At 59.4% G+C, this 19818-nt stretch overlaps 1 protein-coding gene across 6 annotated transcripts in view; it reads left to right on the top strand.

Moving 5' to 3' along the window:
• The window catches only part of SLC39A11 (solute carrier family 39 member 11), an 88216-nt gene extending 68747 nt beyond the window's left edge, over positions 1–19469 (top strand). For all 6 annotated transcript variants that reach the window (XM_083805051.1, XM_083805050.1, XM_083805052.1 and 3 more), the window contains 3 exons: positions 16290–16388; positions 17466–17624; positions 17768–19469. In XM_083805051.1, the coding sequence (XP_083661177.1) occupies positions 16290–16388; positions 17466–17624; positions 17768–17846 (337 nt within the window). In that variant the 3' untranslated portion in view covers positions 17847–19469. The remainder of the gene's footprint in view (positions 1–16289; positions 16389–17465; positions 17625–17767) is intronic.
• Positions 19470–19818: the final 349 nt, after the last annotated feature.

Genomic DNA, 19818 nt, shown 5'->3' with positions numbered 1-19818 from the left:
GTTGTTCCAGGACTTCAGTGCGAGCACCAAGCGCGTGGGGTCGCGGCTTGGAAACCTGGTGAGATGGCCCAGCTGCGTTACACGGGCTTAAAAACCAGCTCAGACCCGACGCGATTCCACCTCTAATGTGAGAAACAGAGGGAAATCTTCTGACACGAAGAGGAAATTGCCCCAGGTCAGCCCCGGCGCTTCGGGGCCGTGACAGCTACGATCTCCCTCGTGTCCATTACTTTAAAAATAGCGTCGTACCGAGATGGATGCGTGACTCAGTTTCCCTCCTCCCTTCTGCCGTCGTTTCTTCCCCCCGGCTGTGACTGAGTAACTGCGTTACTGCCGCGCCGAGCCGCGGCTGATGTGAGCTGCCTTTCAGGAGGGTTTGTTAGTTCAAACCTTGGATCGTGCGAGAGCGTTTTTGAAGGCTCTGACGCGTTCGGAGCCCGCCAGGACGCAAGCGCCTGGGGACGCGGTGGCGGGTGGATGTTCCCAGGGCCCGCCGCGGCTTCCCGTGCCACCAGAGGACTTTCCCTGCTGGATGGAGAGATGCTGGCTGGCTTCGGGAAGCGCTGCCGGCACCGCGTGGATGCTGACTGATCGCATTTCCCCCAGCGGGGCGAAACCTCGTGGGGAGCCTGGGCTTCCCTCCAGCTCGCCATAGGGCTCGGGGGACGCACGTCCCCGCGGCCTCCCGAAGGGCTGTTTCCAGAGCTGTAAGCTTTGCGTTTAAGAAGCGTGTTTGCAGAGAGGGAATTACGAAAAAGGGGAGAGCGCCAGCTGTTCTGCAAAGCACAGCGGGAAGGACGCCAGGCTTTAGGTGCTGGGCTGCTCCGCCGGGCTCTTGGGCATCTCGAGCAAGATCTGCGCGGGAGCAGCGGCGTGCGCGGAGCTGCTGCGGCTGGTACAGCAGGGTCCCTGCCTCGGCCGCCCGCCTCATCCCACACCAGGCTCCCGCAGGATCCTGCCCGGTCCCTGCAGGATCTGGCCCCCGGGGCTCCCGCGCGCCCCGCAGCTCCTCGGGGGGCTCGGGAGCATCCCGGTGCCGCGGCTCCGCGCTGCTCTGCTGCCCCCGGGCGTGCGCAGCCCGCTCCTGCTCCGCTCGTTGGGCTCGGCTGCTTGCAAGGGGGCTGCAGAACAAGGGGCGTGCGGGAAGCCCGGACATCCCCGCAGCAGAGCCCCCTTTTTTTGCATCAGCGTGCGAGAATCTGCGCTCCTTTGGTCAGGCGGAGGTTGCCTGTCCCCGCTGCGTCCCCACGGGCGGCGCGCCGAGGGCTTTTATCAGAGCGTGTTACGCTGCTGTTAGGGTGTGAGGTGCCTGAAGTAACATCTGAGCGCTGCCGGCCTGCCAGGACCAGGCAGATTTTCAGTGATACCGGCGTGGGGATGTCAGAAGTGCAGGGTGAAGGAGCCTCCAGGTGCTGCGGGGCCAGGACCCGTTTTGGTCCTCAGCACGCGTCAGGTCGCTCCGTGTCCCGTCCCTCTGAGCCCTGCGGAGCAGCCCCAGGCGGTGCTGGTGGGGCTGCTCTGCCCCGTTCCCTGCGGTTGTAAGCACGCCGTGGACGGTCCCAGGGCTGGACACGGCCGCTTGGGACAAAGCAGGGTCCGTGCAGGAGGAGCCGTGCCCGGCGTGGGCGGCCGGGGAGCGCGGTGAGCCCTGGGCACTGGGACCCGACCCGTCCCCTCCAGATGCGCGCAGGGAGGAGCGAGCTGCTCCTGGCTGCCCTCCAGGCAGGAAGGTAGAGAGGAGGGCAGCCGGGGCTTAAAAAAGCTCTGTTACCCCCCCCCCCCCCACTCCTCTTCTCTTTGCATGAAGCAGGGAGGGGAAAAGAAAAAAACAACTGACCAAACCTCCCCACCTCGTGTGGCTGATTTAAAAGGGACCAGATGGTGCTGGAGCCGCCGAGGGCAAAACGGGCCAAATCCACGCGTCTCTGTGGGCACACTGCGGGACACGGGGCTGTGCCGGCTGGCAGCGCCATGCCAGGGTCACGGTCACGGTCAGGGGGCCGGGGCTGCTCCCCGGGGCTGGCCGCACTCTGGGCGTCTCCATCCACTGGCACCGTGGTGCAGGGTGCAGCCCGGGTGGTCCCCCCCACTCCAAGCCCCCGGCATTTAGAGGACAAAACCACCTGCTTTAGCGGCCATCGTTTATTTCTTTAAGCCGACGGATGCTGGGGGGATCCTCAGCCCAGTCCCGTGGGGGTTTGCAGGCAGAAATGGCTGGAGCTGGCAGGGAGGGGAGCTCAGGAAGACGTGTGCCCACTCTGCTGTCACAGCCTGCACCATGTCCCTTCACCATCCCGCTCCCAGTCCCCCAGCAGCAGAGGAAGGGCATAGCCCCGCTTTTTTTTGGTTTTTCTCCCCAAATCCCACTGATGCGCACAGAATCCGTGCCCTGGCTAGAAACGCGAGCAAGGACAGGGAGGTGGCGTCCTTGGGAACCTCTCCTCTCCTTTCCTCGGAGGCTCTTCCTTGGGGAATCGGCACCAGGAGCTGGTTTTCCTCCGTCCCATCCCCGGTGGAGATAATCCCTCGGGATGCCACGCGCTACGACGGGCGGTGTCGCTGCTCCCACCTCGAACGCAGGTGCCGGGGGCTCCCCCTCCCCGGCTGCGCTCAGCGCCTCCCGTTCTGCGTGGGTGCCGTGTAGCTTCTGGGCGTTTCATCTTGCAGCCCCAGTGCTATTTGATTGTCGTCGGTGTGTAGAATTTTAAAAATACGCTGAGAGGTTGTTATTAAGGCTGGAAAACCTCGGAAATGCTGGAAGCAGGGACGGCGGCGAGCTTTTTGCTGGGATCTTTGTAGGCACACGTTGCGCGCTGTGCTCCTTGCCTGGGTGCCTTCCCTCCCTGCTCTTGACATCCATCTCTTGGCCCTCTGCAGTTTGCCCCGTGTAGGACAGAGGATGTGTGAGCACCTTGGAGCCTTGGACCGAGCACCCCTGCGCGCAGCAGGATGGTGCTGAGTGCCCAGCACCGCGGCTGCTTCCCATTTCCACGGGCTGCATGCAGTGCAGGAGCCCCAGGGCCCCGGTGCCCTGCAGCCCTTAAACTCGGTAAGAAAGCGGCCTTTGTCGTGGCCAGGGGCTAAGTCCGGTCACAAGGGACGGTTCGTGCCAGAAAATATTCTTTTTTTTTTTTTTTTTTTCTTTTTTTTAAAAAAAAAAAGGGGGAGAGAAGTTGAACCACAGCAGCGTTTTTCAGAAGCCCCCGTTCCTGCTGGGTGCCACGTGGGCAGAGCGAGGAGGTCTCGGGTTTGCCCCGCGGGCTGGGGGCTCGCCCCGTGGGACCCCAGGGAAGAGCCGTGCCCGAGCCATCCCCGTCCGTGCGGGGCTGCTGCTCCTCTCCTGCCTGACACTAGGTGGTAACAGCCGAGCTCCTGCCGGCCTGTGCGTACGTAAAGGACTAAAAACCTGAAAAATAGTTTGAAATATTGTGTTACGTCGTGTGTGGTGCGGACACCAGGTCCCAGCAGGGCACTGGGGATGCAAATAAGTTAAAGGTTAAAAATTGGGTAGGCAGCTTTGGGGCAAAACTGCCCTAGGATGAGACCGGGTACCTCCAGGAACCAGGGAGATGCTTTCTCCCGCGGGTTTGCATCGCTCGGCTGAAACTCAGCCCCCATTTCTCGGGCTTGGGCACTGGAGCAGGGATCGGGGTGTCCCTCCTCGTGTCCCCTGGGCATTGCCGGGGCTGGGACCTGCCTGGGGACAGACGCACCCGTGGCTGCGTCACCCAGGGAGCGCATCTTGGTTAGAGCCCAAGCGCCTCGGGAAGGTCCCGGTCCCTCTTTCGGCAGCACCGGTGCGGGCAAAATCCCACGGGGTTTGTTCTGTTGCTCGCTCCTCTGCAAGCTGCAGGTGTTGCTTTGCCAAGGAGCCGAGCCTCTCTAACCTCAGATGCTGTCCGCACCGTAAGGAAAGGGAGAAGTGCCTGGTTTTGCTGGTGAAGCACGCCGTGCCACCGAGCTGCCCCGTGTCTGCTCCGCGAGAGCTCCCGTGCAGCTGCAGGACACCCGTGTGCGTGTGCAGGCGATGCAGACAGCTGTAGTTTTTCCCCGATGACGATGGGGATGTTTCCTCCCCTGCAGCACAATGGCTCCCATTCATCAGCGTCGTGCTGGGAACGCTGGCCGGGTTTCGATCTCTTGTGCCCGCAGATTGTTTCCTGTCCAGCTCTGGTAAAACAGACAGAAAGGAGGCTTCGGGTTGACGGGCAGACTTTGACTGCGGCTTGGAAAATATTATTTCATGGGACAGCCTGTGCCTCCCACGCTGTGTCTCTCAGGCTGGGAAAAAAAAAAAAAAGGGAAAGAGAAAAAGCTGAGGCTTGATTAATGTACGGAGATTGAAACCAGGCAAAAAATTTAATACTGTGTTTTCTTTGAATGAATGGAAATCATTGTGGGCTGAGGCAGCAGAAGACACGCTGGGTGTTTCTCTGCCGTTCGCACACGCACGATCTCCGTCTCCTGCTCATGAATAGATCCACGGTGGAGCTCGTAAAGCTCGGGTGGGATCGAAATGTGGGGTCGACTCCTCGCTGCTGGCCTCTTTATCAGATGGAGGATGTGCACGGGAACACCTAATGGGAAAAAAAAACACCTCTGGTAGCGCGAGGTGGGGCTGGATGGGGAATTCCGCGGCCCCCGAGCTCCAAGACAAACGCTCATTCTCCAGCCATGCTGCACCTTCCCCAAGCGCCACGTTGGGGCCTCTGGTTACAAAACAAAACTGTTGCGAGATGCTTATTAAGCACCTTTTAATTAACCTGTCCCGAAGGTACGTGTGTGTTATTAAGCGGTGGTTACCTACCCAGGTCGGTGTCCCGAGGGAGCTGGTCTTTTCCGACTGGTGAATGTTTTCCCCTTTGCCAAAAGGGAAGACGGAGACGCAACGGGGTGAGCTTTCACCGCTGCTGGCGCTCCGGGGAAGAGGAACGTCTGGAAGGTGCCGGTGACCCACAAAGCGTTTGCTGCAGCCCGTCAGTCTAAACAGGGCGCCCGTTCCTGCGTCCCTCGAGCGAGCACGGGTGCCTTGTGGCTCCTCGGCTGCAATTCTCATCGCCGCTAATTAACCGCGAGGGCTCAGGAGCTGCGGCCCCGCGCCGTGAGTGGCAGCGGGAAGGTGCTCGACGTGCTGATGGTGAGGATGTCCCGGCCTCTGTGAAGGTGCAGAGAGGCTTTGGGAGCACAAATGCATGGTTTTTGCAGCAAAGCAGATCTCAGCTTAATTAAACGAGGTTGCACGGGTGTCCGGAAAGGGCGCTCCCCTTGCTCACGGGGTTGTGCCGGGACAGACGCCCCACGCTCACCTGCCCAAGCAGCGGAGCAGACAAAGAAATGCCCTCCTGCAAAATCCTCGCGCCTCTCTGCCCTTCAGAAAACGGCGTTTTATTGTAAACAGATATTAAACCGCTTCTTGGTCATGAGAAAAAGGAGGCGGGTGGCTGGAAAGCAAGCTCTGGCTGGAAAGCAAGACGAGGCAGGCTTGAATCGCGTTCCCCACGGGTGATCTGTTTACAAATATGTGCGAAACGTGTCAAGCAGTGTCTCGCCCTTCGCTTGCTCCTCTCGATGCCTTTCACAGGAGCTTTTGTCATGTCGGATTGAGTTTCCAAAGTTGGTTGGAGCCTGAGCAGGCACTGCAGGACTGCGTCGAGGCGCTCGGTTTGCAGCGCAGCGAGGTCTCGTGGTGATAAGCAGAAGCCAGACGGACCGTGGCGTTTTGGCTTAACCCCGTATCCAAAAAAAAAATTGTTCCTGGGAAGTGAAATCTGCATGAATAATTAAATCAGCATGCTCACAGGCACCCCGACACGCTCAGCCTCTCTCAGAACAGCTCCTTGTTACGGTGCGTGGTTGGTCCTGCAGGGAGGAAACCTCCACGGGCGCTCAGGGCGCAAACCTGCAGAGGGAAACCTCTGTGGCCTGCGGTGTTCTCACTGAGCTGCCTTCAGAGCCACCAGATGTTTTCTACGCCGGGAAAACGTTTGTTCTCTGCAGTGCCTGGATGGTCAGGAGCCCTGCGGATGGACCTGGGCGGTGCTGGTCCAGGGCTGGTGCCTGCCTGGGGTAAGTGGGGAGCCGCAGCTCGGGCTGCTGGAGCTGCTCCCCGCACCGCTCCTTCTGCTTTCCAGCCTGTTGCAGTGCCGGGAAGTTAAAGCTGGGGTCTTACTGCGCTTTGCTGCTCAGTCTCTGGTGCGGAGAGGTGCAGGGATGGAGCAGAGACCTTGTTTTCCCGTCCTTGGATCGGGAGCAAAGCGCAAACATTTTCCTGGTCCTTAAAATCCTGGTAGCTGGGTTTGCTCACGGCAGCTGCGTTGCTGGAGCCTGGGTTGAGTGAACGTAGATTTGTGGAGGAGACTTCCCCAGCACAAACGAGGTGTCTGGACCCAGCGAGGCCCGGGATCCTCTTCGTTTTCATGGTGCTGAGTCCTGTCTCAGCCCGGGTGCTCCTGCTCCTGGGGGTGGGTTTTCGGTGCATGGCCGTAGGTAGCAGCAGCTGCAGCTCCCCAGGCAGCCGGCTGCGAGCGCTGTGCGAAGTCGCATCGGAGGAAGGGGCCAAATCTTCCCATTTATTGAAGGATGCTCGCAGGGCCGGGTGCCTTCTGCAGCCGGTATTTGTGGCTCCAGGCTTAGCGGGGAAGTCTCCAAACCGCGGCTGGGAACTGGGCTGCTGGCTGCGAGCCCCTCGCCTGCTGTTAGCGTTTACACCGCCGCCTGGATAAACAGCCTCCCCTCCTCTTCTCCCTCACTTCTTCCTCCTTCTCCTTTACTTAAGTGTCTAGACCGAGGAGGGTTTTTGCCTGATTTGTAATGCTCAGCGGAGACGGCTGGCTCTGTGGAAAGTCTGTGCAACGGCTGCCTGCCTCCCTTCCCGTGGTGGGCCCTGCGTGAGCGGATCCTGAGGGACGACACGGACCTTTGTGTCCTTTGCTATCATCCGTGCTATCGCTGGAGACCCGGGGGCCCCCTTTGTATCCGCCCGCTTGCCTGGCACCTTCCTCCCTTCCTCCTCTTCCCCGCAGCCTCCCGATGCTTTTTGGCCCTGCCCTGTTCATACGCCGCCACTTTGAGTCATCTCCTCTTGCGTGAGCTCTGCCTGGAGGGCTCGTTTGATGCCTGGACTCACCCCCCAAAAATTCGCCCCGGAGAGGAGTCAGGGACTCCCGACAGAGCGAATCCCCAGCGCCGCCGGGGAGCCTCGCAGCCCGCTCCTCGCCCTGCTCCGCTGCGCCTCCTGGCCCCGCTTTGGGACCGAGGGGGTGCCCCTTGGAGGATGCTCGGCTTTGGGGCCGTGCCAGGAGCTGCTGCCCGCTCCCAGGGGGGCCCTGGGTGGGTGTCGGGGCCCTGCTCCTGCCCCCACCCCGGGCTGAGGCCTGGAAACCTGGTGCTCGCCTGCCCCCTTCCCGCGAAGGTCTCTGCCCGGCTTTGATCTGCAAAGCGCGCTGGTTCAGTTCCTGTTCGCGTTAAAATAAACGAAAGAGGGCAAAGAAAAGAGCAGAGGAAGAAAAAGCCATTATCCCTGTTTATCTTATCAAGATAATGCCAAACAAGGCTCACTTTGAGCGAGAGGCTCGCTCTTTGCCGCCGCAGTGGCCCGTTCCTCTCTTTAGCAGCACGGTTTAAAAATAAACCCTCAGAGGAGGGGAAGCGACTTGAATGAAGACATTGTTACTGTACAAGATGCGATAATGGGGCCTTTTATGGCTACATCTGTTAGTAAATTGTTTAGTTCCAGGTTTTGGGGCTGCATAAAGGAGCCGCGCTGGGGCTTTTCCACTCTCTCCCCCGGCGCCTTTTAGTGGTGACGTTGCAGGAGAGGGGAGAGGAGAAAACGTTTTCCTCCTTCTAATTTTGCTCGTAGCTTCTGGTGCTGATCCTCGTCAGCATGCAAGTGCAGACACACGGCGCTCATCCATCCCCCGGCGCTCATCCATCCCCCGGCGCTCATCCATCCCCCGGCGCTCATCCATCCCCCGGCCATCACCCGTTCCCCCCGCGGCCCCGCCGGGGCAGCCAGTGGCTGAGGAGCCCCCTGCAGCGGGTGGCAGCACCCTTGGGGTCCCGTTGCCTCCAGCCCAGCTCGTCCGTCCGTCTGTCCGTCCGTCTGTCTGTCCGTCAGCTCTTTGCCTGTTCCCAGCCACAGCCAGGGACCGAGCTCTGTCCCGGCGTCGCTTCAGATGTCCAGGAGGCGACGAGTGAGATACAAACACACCTACGTGCCTGCCTCTGCTCAGCTGGGCTTTGGCATCTCTCAGGTTCTCCTCGCCCCCAAAAGAGGAGAATTAGGTCTTTATTCACCCAATTTGTCCGCCCTCCCTCGCCGTCCTCGAGGCTTTTGTTCCCTGTAAGCGATCGGGGCCGTGCGTGTCGCCGGCTGCCCAGCTTGTTGTGCACGGGAACTGGAGGACAGAGCAAAGAAAAAAATTAAATGATTCCCCCAAACTCCTCTGCCACCCCAGCTTGGTCTCTGCGCTGAGATTTCCATGCCGTGTAACATTTTCTGTGTGAAATGTGCTGATGGTTTAAGGAATCGTACAAAAGGGAGAGGGTTGGCGGGTTTGTATGAAGCTGTAAACGTTAACTGGCAGGTATTATTGGGGATTTTTATAGGTGGGCCGTAATCCCAGCCCTGCTTTCGGACCACCCAGCTTCTGCGTGTTCAATTTTTAAAAATATTTTAATAGCCTTTATAAGGTTCTGTATCTCCCTCCAGCTCTAGCCCTACCCGCGATCAGTGCAGCCACATCATTAAATTCACTCTATTTATGTGTGTACTTATATGAATATTTAAAAAAAATTAAATTTGGGTGGGCATTTCTGCAGCTCTAAGCTGAGTGAAACAGAGTTAACAAGGTCTTGTGTTAGGGTCTTCTTAGGGTATTTAAAAATAACCCCAAACTAAACATTTCGAAGGGGAGGAAGGGGCCCTGGCTCGCGTTGCAGTGCAGCTGAGGGTCAGCTGCAAGCAGAATTCCCGTCCTTAGGGTGCTGTTTAGCTGGATCGGTGCGTGTGGGTGCTGGGTGCTGGCTGGTAGGGTGGCAGCAGGGATACGGGGACGGGGAAGAGCAACGTGGATTTCTGCCCCAAGGTGATGGTATGTCAACGTTTGGGCCAAACGGCTCTGTGAGGCTGCTAACGGGGTGCAGCTGGGGCCAGCGGCGGGGCCCTAATCCGGGTGGGGACGAGCTTGAACTGAGCCACGATGCCCAGAGCCCCGTCCCTGCTCTGCTCTGCCCCAGGCTGTCCTCACCACCGGTCCCCCAGAGCACCCCCTGCTTGCAGGCACCGTCCCTGCCCCGAGCAAGGCTGCAGGATGGTGCTCCCGTGGGTGCTGCGTCCTCTGGTGCTTTGCAGCCCTTCCCGAACAGACGCACGGACGCACCTGGGTGTTGGCAGGGGTGATGAGCTGGGTGCCACACGATGAGCTGGGTGCCACACGATGAGCTGGGTGCCACACGATGAGCTGGGTGCCACGCGGTGCTGGTGTCAAGGTGCGCGGCTTTAGGGGGCCGGGGCAGCTGCGGTGCCCCGAGGTGGCCGCTGCCCTCGGCAGCCCAGCCTGCCCCGAGCCTCCCTCCACTCTTCCTGGGGCTGAATTTCCTTTTTTTTTTTACGCTTTTCCTTCCATCTTGAAGGGAGATTTTGGAAAAGAATGTATTTGAGAACAGATTGTTCACTGTGAAGTCAGCATTTGGTGATCTCACGCATTTCTTTCTTTGCTCTGCGCACCCTGCATGTGAAAGGGCAACCGTAAAAGGTTCCAAATTTTGCTTTTCCCAAAGCACATTGGAGCAGGGAGCTGAGTTTGGGTTATTTCAGGTATTTCCCTGTCTGAACCTGTAACACATCGTGACGTGCACATGGGAGCACTTCTGGGTGAAAGGAACTAACACTGCGCCCAGCAGCGCAGCGGTGGCGTTGGGCACGGGAAGTTACGTTTCGAGCTGCTTACAAATATCTTTTAACTTTTTACCTAGGCAGACCTTGACTGTGCAAATGGACATTTGTCGGTGGTGCAGGCTGCTCTGGATCCTGCATTTCGTTACGCACCATCAGGCTGAGCAGAATTAGTGCAGTCGCTGCCGGGAACGAGCCCGGCTCCATCTCCTGCTCGCTTTGCCAGCACCGGCCCCGCACGGCCGCAGCCAGGCGAGGTTTGGTGCTGTGGGACGGATCCTGAGCGAGCAGGTGGGGTTTACAGGGGCTCTGAGGGGAGCGGGGTGCAGGTCGAGCCTCCCTGAGCCTTCCCTGCCGGGGTCAAAACACAGTGAAAGAGAGAGGAGAGCAGGAAGGCGCGGAGCCGTGAGATGTGGCTTTGTGCTCCGCGGGTAGGGGGAGACGTGAACTTTTACCCCGTGCGTGAGGCTGACTCATAAATCAAACAGGGACATAAATAACCGGGCAGATAAGGGCACAGATTCTCAACCCCCGGGGGGAATAAACGGCCCCGACACACCGGGACACCCCCCCCCCGGTGCGATCGGGCTGTCGATGCGAGCCGACCGTAACAAAGCAGTTGCCGTCGGCCAGCCTTGCACGACGGCCGCTTCTTTGCTTGTCTCCTGCTCCACTGTCGAGGGTTGGAAGCTGCTCTCCGCGGCAGCCGCTTGCCGTGGGACGTGTCCGGTGCTGGGACAGGAGGGTGCCCACTGCCACCACCTTTTGGCTGAGCGACGGCCCCCGTTCGCTCAGCGCCTCCCGGGGGATGCTCCTGCGTTCCCAGCCGGCTGCCTCCGAGGGCTTCCCCGTCTCCCTCGGCCAGTTTATCCGGAGAGGTGACGGCTCGGAGGTTGGCCGGGGGCAGGAGGATGCGGCGAGGTTCTGGGGGTGCTGAGCTTCGTGTCTGCGGTCGGCTGAAGCGGGTTCAAGGAGGAGGGGAGGCAGTGCCGTGCGGGGACCGGGACGCAGAGCAAACCCGAACAATAGCGGGCTGGGGAAAAAAAAAAAAAACAAAAAACCCTATGTGTTTTAGCTAAGTCTGTAACCTAAAGATAATACCCGCGTTGGAAGCGTGGCGCTGGGTAAACACCGGAGGAAAACAACGCGTGGCCGCGCCGCTCCAAGCACTGCCTTGGGCGAGCAGCAAGGTTGTTTGGGGAGTGTTTGGGCGGCCCTGGCTCGGCGAGCCCGCGGTGCGGTGTTATTTTTGACAAAAAGCTTTGGGCTGGCTCTGAACTCTTCGCCACGGCCTCCAACAGCCCGTGTCTGCCGGATATGGCCGTGCAAGGGGTATGGGGGTCCCCGCGCCTGCTGTGAGCCGGCGTTTTGCAGGAGGGGATGTTGGTGGCATCCATGTCCCCCCCCTGCAGCCCTGCTCCTTCGCCTGCCTCCCCCTTTTGCCTGACACTGGTGGGGATTTGCTTCGTGGAAGCTGAGCAATTTCTTGCTCTTCAGCTAAAGTTCACGTCCTGGTTGCCGCGCTCGGAGGCGAGAGAGCGGGTTTTATACGGCTTTGAACTTCGCTTGCGTGCCTTTGGGATAAATTAAGGGTAAAATTTCCTAAAATTGTAAATGTTTACTGCGTGCGGATCCAGAGCCGTGTGTATCGAAGGCTGGCCGGGGGCCAGGCGAGCAGATGGGACGCAGACCGTGCGGCGCGCAGCCCCGGCCGGAGGGTTTGGAAGAGGCGGCGGAGGGGCGAGAAGTGGCACGGGGCGGGGGGGACACGGCCCAGCAGGGCCGGGGCTGTGCCCGTCGCTGCCCTGGGTGCACGCACGGGCTGGTGAAGGCCCTTCCCTGGCCCTCCGGGGAGGGAAATCAGCTCACGCACGCGTTTGTGCAGAGGCGGCTGCGAGCAGCCCCGCTCCGGGCTGGTGGTGCCCCGGGAGCCCCGTGGGTGTCGGAGCAGAGCACGGCACCAGCAGAGACCCAAAACGAGCTTTTCTGCTCCCACCAGCAAGCCGGCAGAGTGGCTTGCACAAAACCTCTGTAACCTGTCAAAATCGGGCCTGTTTTCTTGTGCTTTTGTGGTCTCGGTTTGAGATGTTCATCCGTGCGCCCGTCCTGCCCTTCCCTGCCTCGAGCTCTGCGCCTCTTGCACTGCTTTGTGCCCCAAATTATTCCCTGCCACTTCTCCCTTCCCTTTGCTTCCTTTCAGCTTCGCTGCCCGTCCTTGGTGCCCTTCGGGAGGCTCCTCGCAGAGGCTGGCTGAGAGCTCTGCTGATGACTTCCAACATAACAACAGGGCACCTATTTTTTTGGGGGTGGCTTTCACTCCAGTGTATAATTTCCCACCTGCCCGTATCTCTGCACAACAGGCGAACCCCTCGGCGGCTGCCGGCCCCGCCGTCCCCTTGCTGGCCAGGAGGACGGCTCAGGGCTCCTGGGCTCCCGACGTCGTCAGATGGGCTCGCCCGCCGCATCGCGGCCGGGGACGGACGGGCTGAGCGCCGCATCCCTGCCTCGCGTGAGAGGCGCCAGTAAAGCCGAGGCAGAGCTTGCGTGCCGAGGCAGCTGTGCTTAACAGGTAGGGCAGGTATGGGGAAACGCTCAGGGCCCCGCGCTCACCGCAGGGCTCCTTCCCACCTGCGAGCCCTGATCAAACACCTCGACACGGGCAGCCCGAGTGGGAAGCCGTGATGTAATCTCGGGAACCCAAAACAATCGGCCCTTTCATGGCAGGACGATAACAATCAAAACAGTATGTAAGGGCCTGCCATGCAAGAATACACATGCACATTATACACTGGAGGGAATTGAAAGCCGGAGTGAAAAGGGGCTTGTTAAGAATATGTAGCCTGCTTTCATAATCAGTTTGTAAAAGAATAGGCCCTTGAAAACAAGGGTTTAGGCTTATAGAAGGCTTTCTGTGCCTTGACCTTGCAAATATGCAGAGATGCCAACTTTTTTTTTTTTTTTTTTGAAAGTGAACTCGGAGCCTCCCAGCGTGGTGCCGCGGCGCTTGGCAGCGAGCGGGGGTACGTCCCCGGGGGGCGCGGGTGCTCCCCTCCTGCCACGAGGAGCTGGGCCTCGGCGGCGCTCGGCCGGGTGCCCGAGATTTTACCTTTTCTTCCTTAAAATGACGGCACTGGGCTCTGCCAGCAGCTGCAGAGGTGTGAGGTGTGCGTGGGACCAGCGGTGGTGCGCCTGCTCCCGGGTGGAGGGGGCAGGGGGCACGGCGCTGGGCTCGCCCCGTTTCACAGGTGGGGAACCTGGGGCAGAGCTGCTGGGAAAGGGAGCGTTTGCGGTGTGTGTTGGCTCCTGGGTCCTTGCCCCTTTGAAGGACACCTGAGGCCCTTGTTCCCTAAGTGGCAGAGACACCCAAGTGACTTCCCTGCATTGGCCGGGGCGCTGGTGGCTGAAGGAGCACGCGCATCGCCAGGGTCCGGTGTGGTTTCCTCTCTCTCCAGGTCAATGCACTTTGTACGTTGAAGGTTATCCTCCCGTCTGCAAGATGTCTTTTAGCTGGACATGGGCGGCCCATTGGACAGGACAGGGTCAGCTTCACGCACCCCAGTACTGGTTGTTCCCCCCCTTCCTCGCTTTAGGGACCCTGACGTCTCTAAACGTTTCATGCCTGTCCCCTGGGCTGAAGCATCTCGTCTCCGTGCCACCTCCTCTGCGTCCCGCTGCCCGTGGGCACCCAGGGGCACGGCCCCCGGCCCGCCTGCTGCAGGCTGTCTTTGTGCATCTGTTTTACAATGTGTTTCTTTGCAGCAGGGGGAAGCCTTCCAAGAATCCCCACCTATTTCCGTAATAAGGACGCCTTTGTTTTCCTCGCGCACAATGCAGCTTTATGCGACTCGCTTGCTTTCTTCCCAACCGCGTAGCCGGCAGCTCGACACGGGAGCTGCCGAGGTGTGAGGTGTGTGCGGATCGGCGGCCGAGGGCCAGAGGAATGTCTCCTGGGATGGTTTTTGTTCGCGGCTGGGGCATCAGAGCTCGGTCTCTTTGCCTGAGCACCCGGACATCTCCGCGCCGCCGCGCTGGGCAAACAGAGGTGGCCCCGGAGCGGCGAGCGGAGGTGCCCTTGGTGCAGCGAACCGAGGCAAAGCAAATAGGAAGGTTTGTGTGTTCCTGGCCCCCGTGTTGTCACGGAGCCCTTCTCATCCTGATGGGATTAGCGTCTCTGGGAAAGGCTCGGGAGGCCCTAAAATCCGAGTGTTCAGGCAGAGCTGCGGCGGTAGGAAGCGCTGGAGGAACGAGGGGCTGCAGCGCGTGGGGAGCGAGGGTTGGGTGAGCCTTCAGAGGGACTAGATGCCTTCAGGTGACGTGGGGACAGTGTCACCCTGAAGCTGAGCCCAGAAGGTCCTCTCTCCCCCGTGGGTGTCCCAAGGCAAGGTGCTGGGGCTCCGGTGGCCTTTGCCTCCTGCGGTGCCGCACGCTTGAGCTGTGTCTGCGCCCGACGGCTGGCACCCACGTGGCACGATGCCTGCGCCCGTGTTGCTTGGGTTTTTGCACCCGTGTTCCTCGGGAAAACCCATGTTCCTTGGGAAAACGGGTTAAAACCTCGCCTGGAGCAGGGGACACGTGGCTGCTTCCCACCGAGGGGTGGTGGAATTGGGTGGCCTGGCCCTGGCGTGTCCCTGCTGGGGTTGGAGCACCCGTGGTGCGTGACCATCGCTCCCCGTGGGTGCAGCACCTCTCTCCCCGAGCCTTCCTCCCTGCCGGCAGCTCTACCTCCCCTGGGCAGGAGAGCCCGTGCCCCCTGAGCCTGCTCCCCCAGGACACCCCAGATACCCTGGGCATCGGCGCTGCCGTGGGCCGGGGCTGGCCCCTGCTTTTAGGGAGCCCCGATGGGTTCGCCAGGGGCGTGAGTGGGACAGAGGGGAGGAGGAGGGCAGGGGCAAGCCCACCCGTCTGGGTTTCTCCTGCTGGGTCTCTCCCTGGCTTAAATTCCCTCCCTCGTGCCCCTCGGGGCCGCCTCTCTGCCCGGGCAGCCCCGCGGCAAGGGGTCAGCGAGGGGGGAGCTCGCCGCCGCTTCCCGTACAGACCCCTCCGTTCACACTTCCCTCTCCCACCCCATTAATTTGTTGTGGTTGGGGCTAGTAATAGCTGCTTTGTGTGAAGGCGAGGGAGGGAGGAAAAAAAAAAAAAAACCACCAGCACACAGACAGCGGCTCCAGTGTTTTCTAAAAGGGATGTTTTTCCCCCCTCCGTTCTCTCTCTCTTTGCCTTGAATAATGTTTTTGATTGTAATAGCCTGTCCTGGTTAGGGAAACCCACAGCCTCTCCCCCCTTCCCCTCCCCTCTTCTGTAAACCGTGGTAGAAGTTTAAACAACCCGGAGAGCCTTTTCTCACCAGTCTTATTTTACTAATAGGAAACAAGTGTTTGAGGCAGCAAAGGGAGCTCTCAGCCGCTGGCCAAGGAATCGCCGACTTCGCACAGCGCCGCTGGGGCCGGGTAGGGGCTGGGGGCTCCTTGAGGCCGCCAGCCCGAGCCCCCCGGGGTGGTCGAGTTCGGTGTCCCCAGGGACCAGGGACAAATCCACGGCACGCCACGCGCCCCAGCCATGGAAAAGGTTTTCCTTAGCTCCTCGCTAGCTCAGCCCGGGGGAGACGTTGCTGTAAAGGATGAGCCCGGATGGTTTTGGTGCTTGCCACGCTTTCGTTCCTTGAACGACGAAGGGAAAGCCCATACCTCGATTTCTTTTATTTTCGCCCCAAATCAGACACTTGCACTGAGCTGGAAGGGACCCTGCGGGGTGGCACAGGGTGCTCTGGAGCTGGAGGCTGCCGGCAAACAGCTGAACGCAGGGGCTGAGAACTGCAGGGAGACGGAGAGCGGGGAGAAACCTCACCCAGCTCTCTGCCCTCGAACATCCAAACCTCTCCTGGCTGCCCTTGAGTTTTCAACTCTAAAAGACCCGTGTTTTCTGCCTCTGGGGACGTGGGGCTCTAATTGGAGCGGTTCAAGTTTACCGTGCCTTCCTGTGTAACCCCCTTTATCGGGCTTTTTATCTTTTGTGCCTTGAGAAATGGTCCTGGCAGCAGCCTGGATCACTTTACGGACGGACAGGCCTCTCCCCTCTCCCTCTCCCAGCTGTGTTTGGGTCTGGCTGCCGTTGGGGTGCCTCTCTGCTGGCCCCAAGCCCTCCAGCATCGCTGGGAGAGCACACCTTATTTCAGCGGTCCGCCCTCTTGAGCTGCTCCGTAGCCAGGGTCGGCCCTGTGCGTTGCTGTGTTCACGTTAAATATTCGCGCGAGTAGCCCCAGGGCCAGCTGTGCTTCCATTAAAAAGGCACGTCTTTAACAGCATCGCTCTTTTTCCAGTCCCCAGCCCGTCGTTTCCACCCGACGTAGCCGCGGGTACCTACGCGTGCTCTTGTTTTTTTTTTTTTTTGGCAGGAACCTGGCGATTGGGATCGGCATCCAGAACTTCCCGGAAGGCCTTGCTGTCAGCCTGCCTTTACGCGGCGCGGGATTTTCGACGTGGAAGGCGTTCTGGTAAGCAGAGCTGCTCCCAGCCCGCAGGAACCAGCACCCTCACCAGCAGCTCCCCTGAGCGGGTGCCGGGGGGTGCCCTCGGGATGGGCTCGTGTCGGCCGAGAGCTGCTTCCCACGGTCTTTGTGGGGCAGATGCTCGACGTGGAGAGTTTTTACCGGGGCTGATGTTGTGCTCCAGACCTGCCAGCAGCCTGGGAGGAGAGCAGGGGGTGCTGCCCGGAGCCCCCGAGCTCAGCCCCGAGCCCCCAGCTCGCCCCCAGCTCGCCCCAGCCCCCGTGGTTTGCTCCAGCCCAGCTCAGCCGGCTGATCAGTGCCTGCGGTTAGCTCCCAGATCCTGCCCCCGAAAAGTCTTTTTTCTTTTTTGGTTTTGTTTTGGTTTGGTTTTTCTCTCGCTTCGCTCTGGGCCGCATTTCAAACCTACTTTGTTTTCCTCCTTTTCCCCGAGGTGAAAAAGCCGAGGGCATGAACTCTGCAGGCGCAGGGCCGCGTTCCTGCCCGTGCACGTGTGCTCGGCCGGGTGATGGATGGGAGGGCAGGGGGGGCTTGCAGCCTGCTCCCTCCGAGCTTTGTTTTCATTTCCTCCCACCCACCTCCATTTCGGTCAGCGCAGCCAGTGCTGGGACTTGCACCAGGGCTGCTGCTGGAAGGGAGCTCCCATGGTCTTGGGGAGCTTTGTTCGTTAAAACAGCCCCAGAAGGAAAGAAAACGAGGGGGGAGAGCGGCGAGGCTGTGGCCGGGTGTCCTCTGAGCTGTGCTGGTTGCAAATATTTCCTTTGCTGACCCATCCGTGCCCGCGACCTGGATCCCCAAACCCCACAGAGATGTTTTGGGGGGAAGGAACCGGATCGTGTCTTAATTCCCGTCCCGGAAAAATCAGCTTCGTCACCTGTCGAGAGTGACCCAGGTGGCTTGTTCTGTGCGGTGCAGCGGCGCTGCTCTGCACCTTGGCCTGGTGTCCGACCTCCTCCAGGACCCGGTGGCACCGGGGAGGACGCCGTGCCCCACGCCGCAGCCCCTCTGTGCCTGCGCGGGGGCTTCCCGGGGTGCCCGGCGCCTTTCAGGCTCGTTGCCTTGCAGGTACGGGCAGCTGAGCGGCATGGTGGAGCCCTTGGCTGGCGTCTTCGGTGCCTTCGCCGTGGTGGTGGCAGAGCCTCTCCTCCCCTACGCCCTGGGCTTTGCGGCCGGAGCAATGGTCTACGTGGTCATGGACGATATCATCCCCGAGGCACAGACCAGGTGAGCCCCCGGCCGGCACGGGGAAGTACCGAGGGCTCTGGAAGATCCCTTCCCTTCCCCAACGAGGGTCAGAGCTGTGCTTTACCCACCCTGCAAGCACCCCACAGCTCCCGGGAGCTCACGCCTTCGTTTTCTCCCTGCAGCGGCAACGGGAAGCTGGCTTCCTGGACCTCCGTGCTCGGCTTCGTGGTGATGATGTCCCTGGACGTCGGCCTCGGGTAGGGCAGCTCGCTGCTCCCCGCGGGAAGGCTTCTCACCAGCGGCCGTGGTGGCATGTGGGACTGGACGCGCGTTATCCTCTAGACTTCTTTTTGTACATGATGATGATTATTTTTTTTTTTTTGGGATCTGGTTTGGTGTTAATTCCCTATGATTTGGTCTATCTGCTCCCCCCAACATCACGTCGATGGTTTTCAAAGCACAAACGCGGGTGGTTCGGTGCGGGTCCTGCTTTCCTTTCGCCACCAGATTTTCTGTTTCCCCTAGAGGGCTGAGATGCATCGGCCGGGCTGCAGGTCCCGCTTTGCTTTTCCTTCAGTTCTGGGGTGGTTTCTCTGAGTCAGGTCGGTTTTGATCATCCTTGTTCTGTAGAAGGTCAGGAATTCACTGTTGCATGCTTAAGCTGCTCTGCAGTTACGTCCCAAGGCATCTGAATGAAGTAAACTCAATTTCCACCCCTGGTTCTGGAAGGCAGGTGGAAGAATTAGGGCTAGGATAACACGTGCAGCACCCTGTGGGACAGCAGGTCTGATATATCCCGCTGGTCCTGGGCAGTGTTTTAGGGCTTTAGTTGTTTTGATGGATGCAAATAGTCCAAGCAAATAAAAAATGAATTTTCTTGGTATCTCTGCAAGAGGAAAATACTGTTTTTTTCCTAAAGTTATTTCCTAAGCAGGGCTTTGTTCCAGTGCATTGTGGCTTGTCCGATACCCAGAGGGTTTTCTGGGGGAAAAAAAAAAAAAAAGGAAAAAAGGAGAGAAGAATGTTTGTGTTTTCTAGCATGCACTCTGTGAGGAGGCAAGGTGTGGTTCCCCGTTGTCGGTGCTGTGCTCCGTGGTTGTACCGCAGGACGCATCGCCACGCGGGCCCACGGCTGTGGGGCATTACTGACAACTGCTCCTTTCTGGCTGCTGTTTCAAATCGTCGGTAGCTCCCCAGTGATCTCCTGCAGGAGTCAGGGCGGGCTGCTCCCAGAGGTGACCCTGGGGGCTCTTCAGCCCCCTCTGCCCAGCTCGGTGCTGCGTTAACCTCACCGAGGACCCGAGAGTGCCAGAAACTCTCCTCCTCCCGAGCGGCATCGGGATGCGATAGCTCGTCAGCAGGAGTTAATTACCCAGCCCGAAGAGCCAGAAACACGCACTGAAAGTGTCTGCCTCTTCGTCGTCTTCCTTTGGAGCATCTCCTGTCCCCTCCCCGTGCCATGCCACGGATGAACCCCTTTCACGCTCACGTAGAGAGCGAAATGCAGGAGTGGGGCGGTGTAAAGCACGCCTCGCCCTCCGCCAAGGCTGCTTCATTTTTCAGGAAAAAGGGGTTAATGAGATTCTTCAGCAGGATAACTGGATCGCTGGGCTGCTGCTTGCATCTCAGCCCCTCGGCGGCCGTACCTGTGGGCACAGGGGGTGCCGGCCAGCGCGGGTCCTGCTGGAAAGGCTGCACGAGGGCAGCCGGGGGAAGAGGCTCGAGTAAACTCGGTTAGAGCCATGCGTTTTTGTTCAGTTCGTTGTTTCGGTCGGATTTCATTTGTACTTCATTTGTATGTCACTCTGGATGATACAAAACTACTGTTTGCCAATGGCTTTGACCTTTTAACTGTGATTGGTTTCAATAAATGGGAAATTCCGAGTTTGCACTGATTTATTTCAATGCAGTAAATCCGTACTTTGTCTTCTCCTCCCTCTGTTCTGCTGCTTTTCTTTTCATTTCTTCTTTGATGATTCTTGGCTTGTCAAAGGTCCTGCTTCTCAACCAGAAGGCAAGCATGGGGAAGGGAAATAAGAAGAAAAAGATGAAGAAAGGCACCTTTGCCGTGCCTCATCCAGGCACCCATGGGTGTGTTTCGCTGGGGTTTTGCAGCAGACCGGCCGGCTCAGCCCAGCCCCAGCTCCCGACCCCGGTTGGTGCTTTATGACTCAGAAAAAAACCCGACCGCAAAAAATCCCGTAAGAAAAAAAAAAAAAGGAGTGTGTTGGGG

Source organism: Anser anser (assembly GCF_964211835.1).
Source record: "Anser anser genome assembly, chromosome: 19".
Lineage (NCBI taxonomy): Eukaryota > Metazoa > Chordata > Aves > Anseriformes > Anatidae > Anser > Anser anser.
Note: the sequence above shows the minus strand (reverse complement) of the source record. Positions and strands in the feature narration are given on the sequence as shown.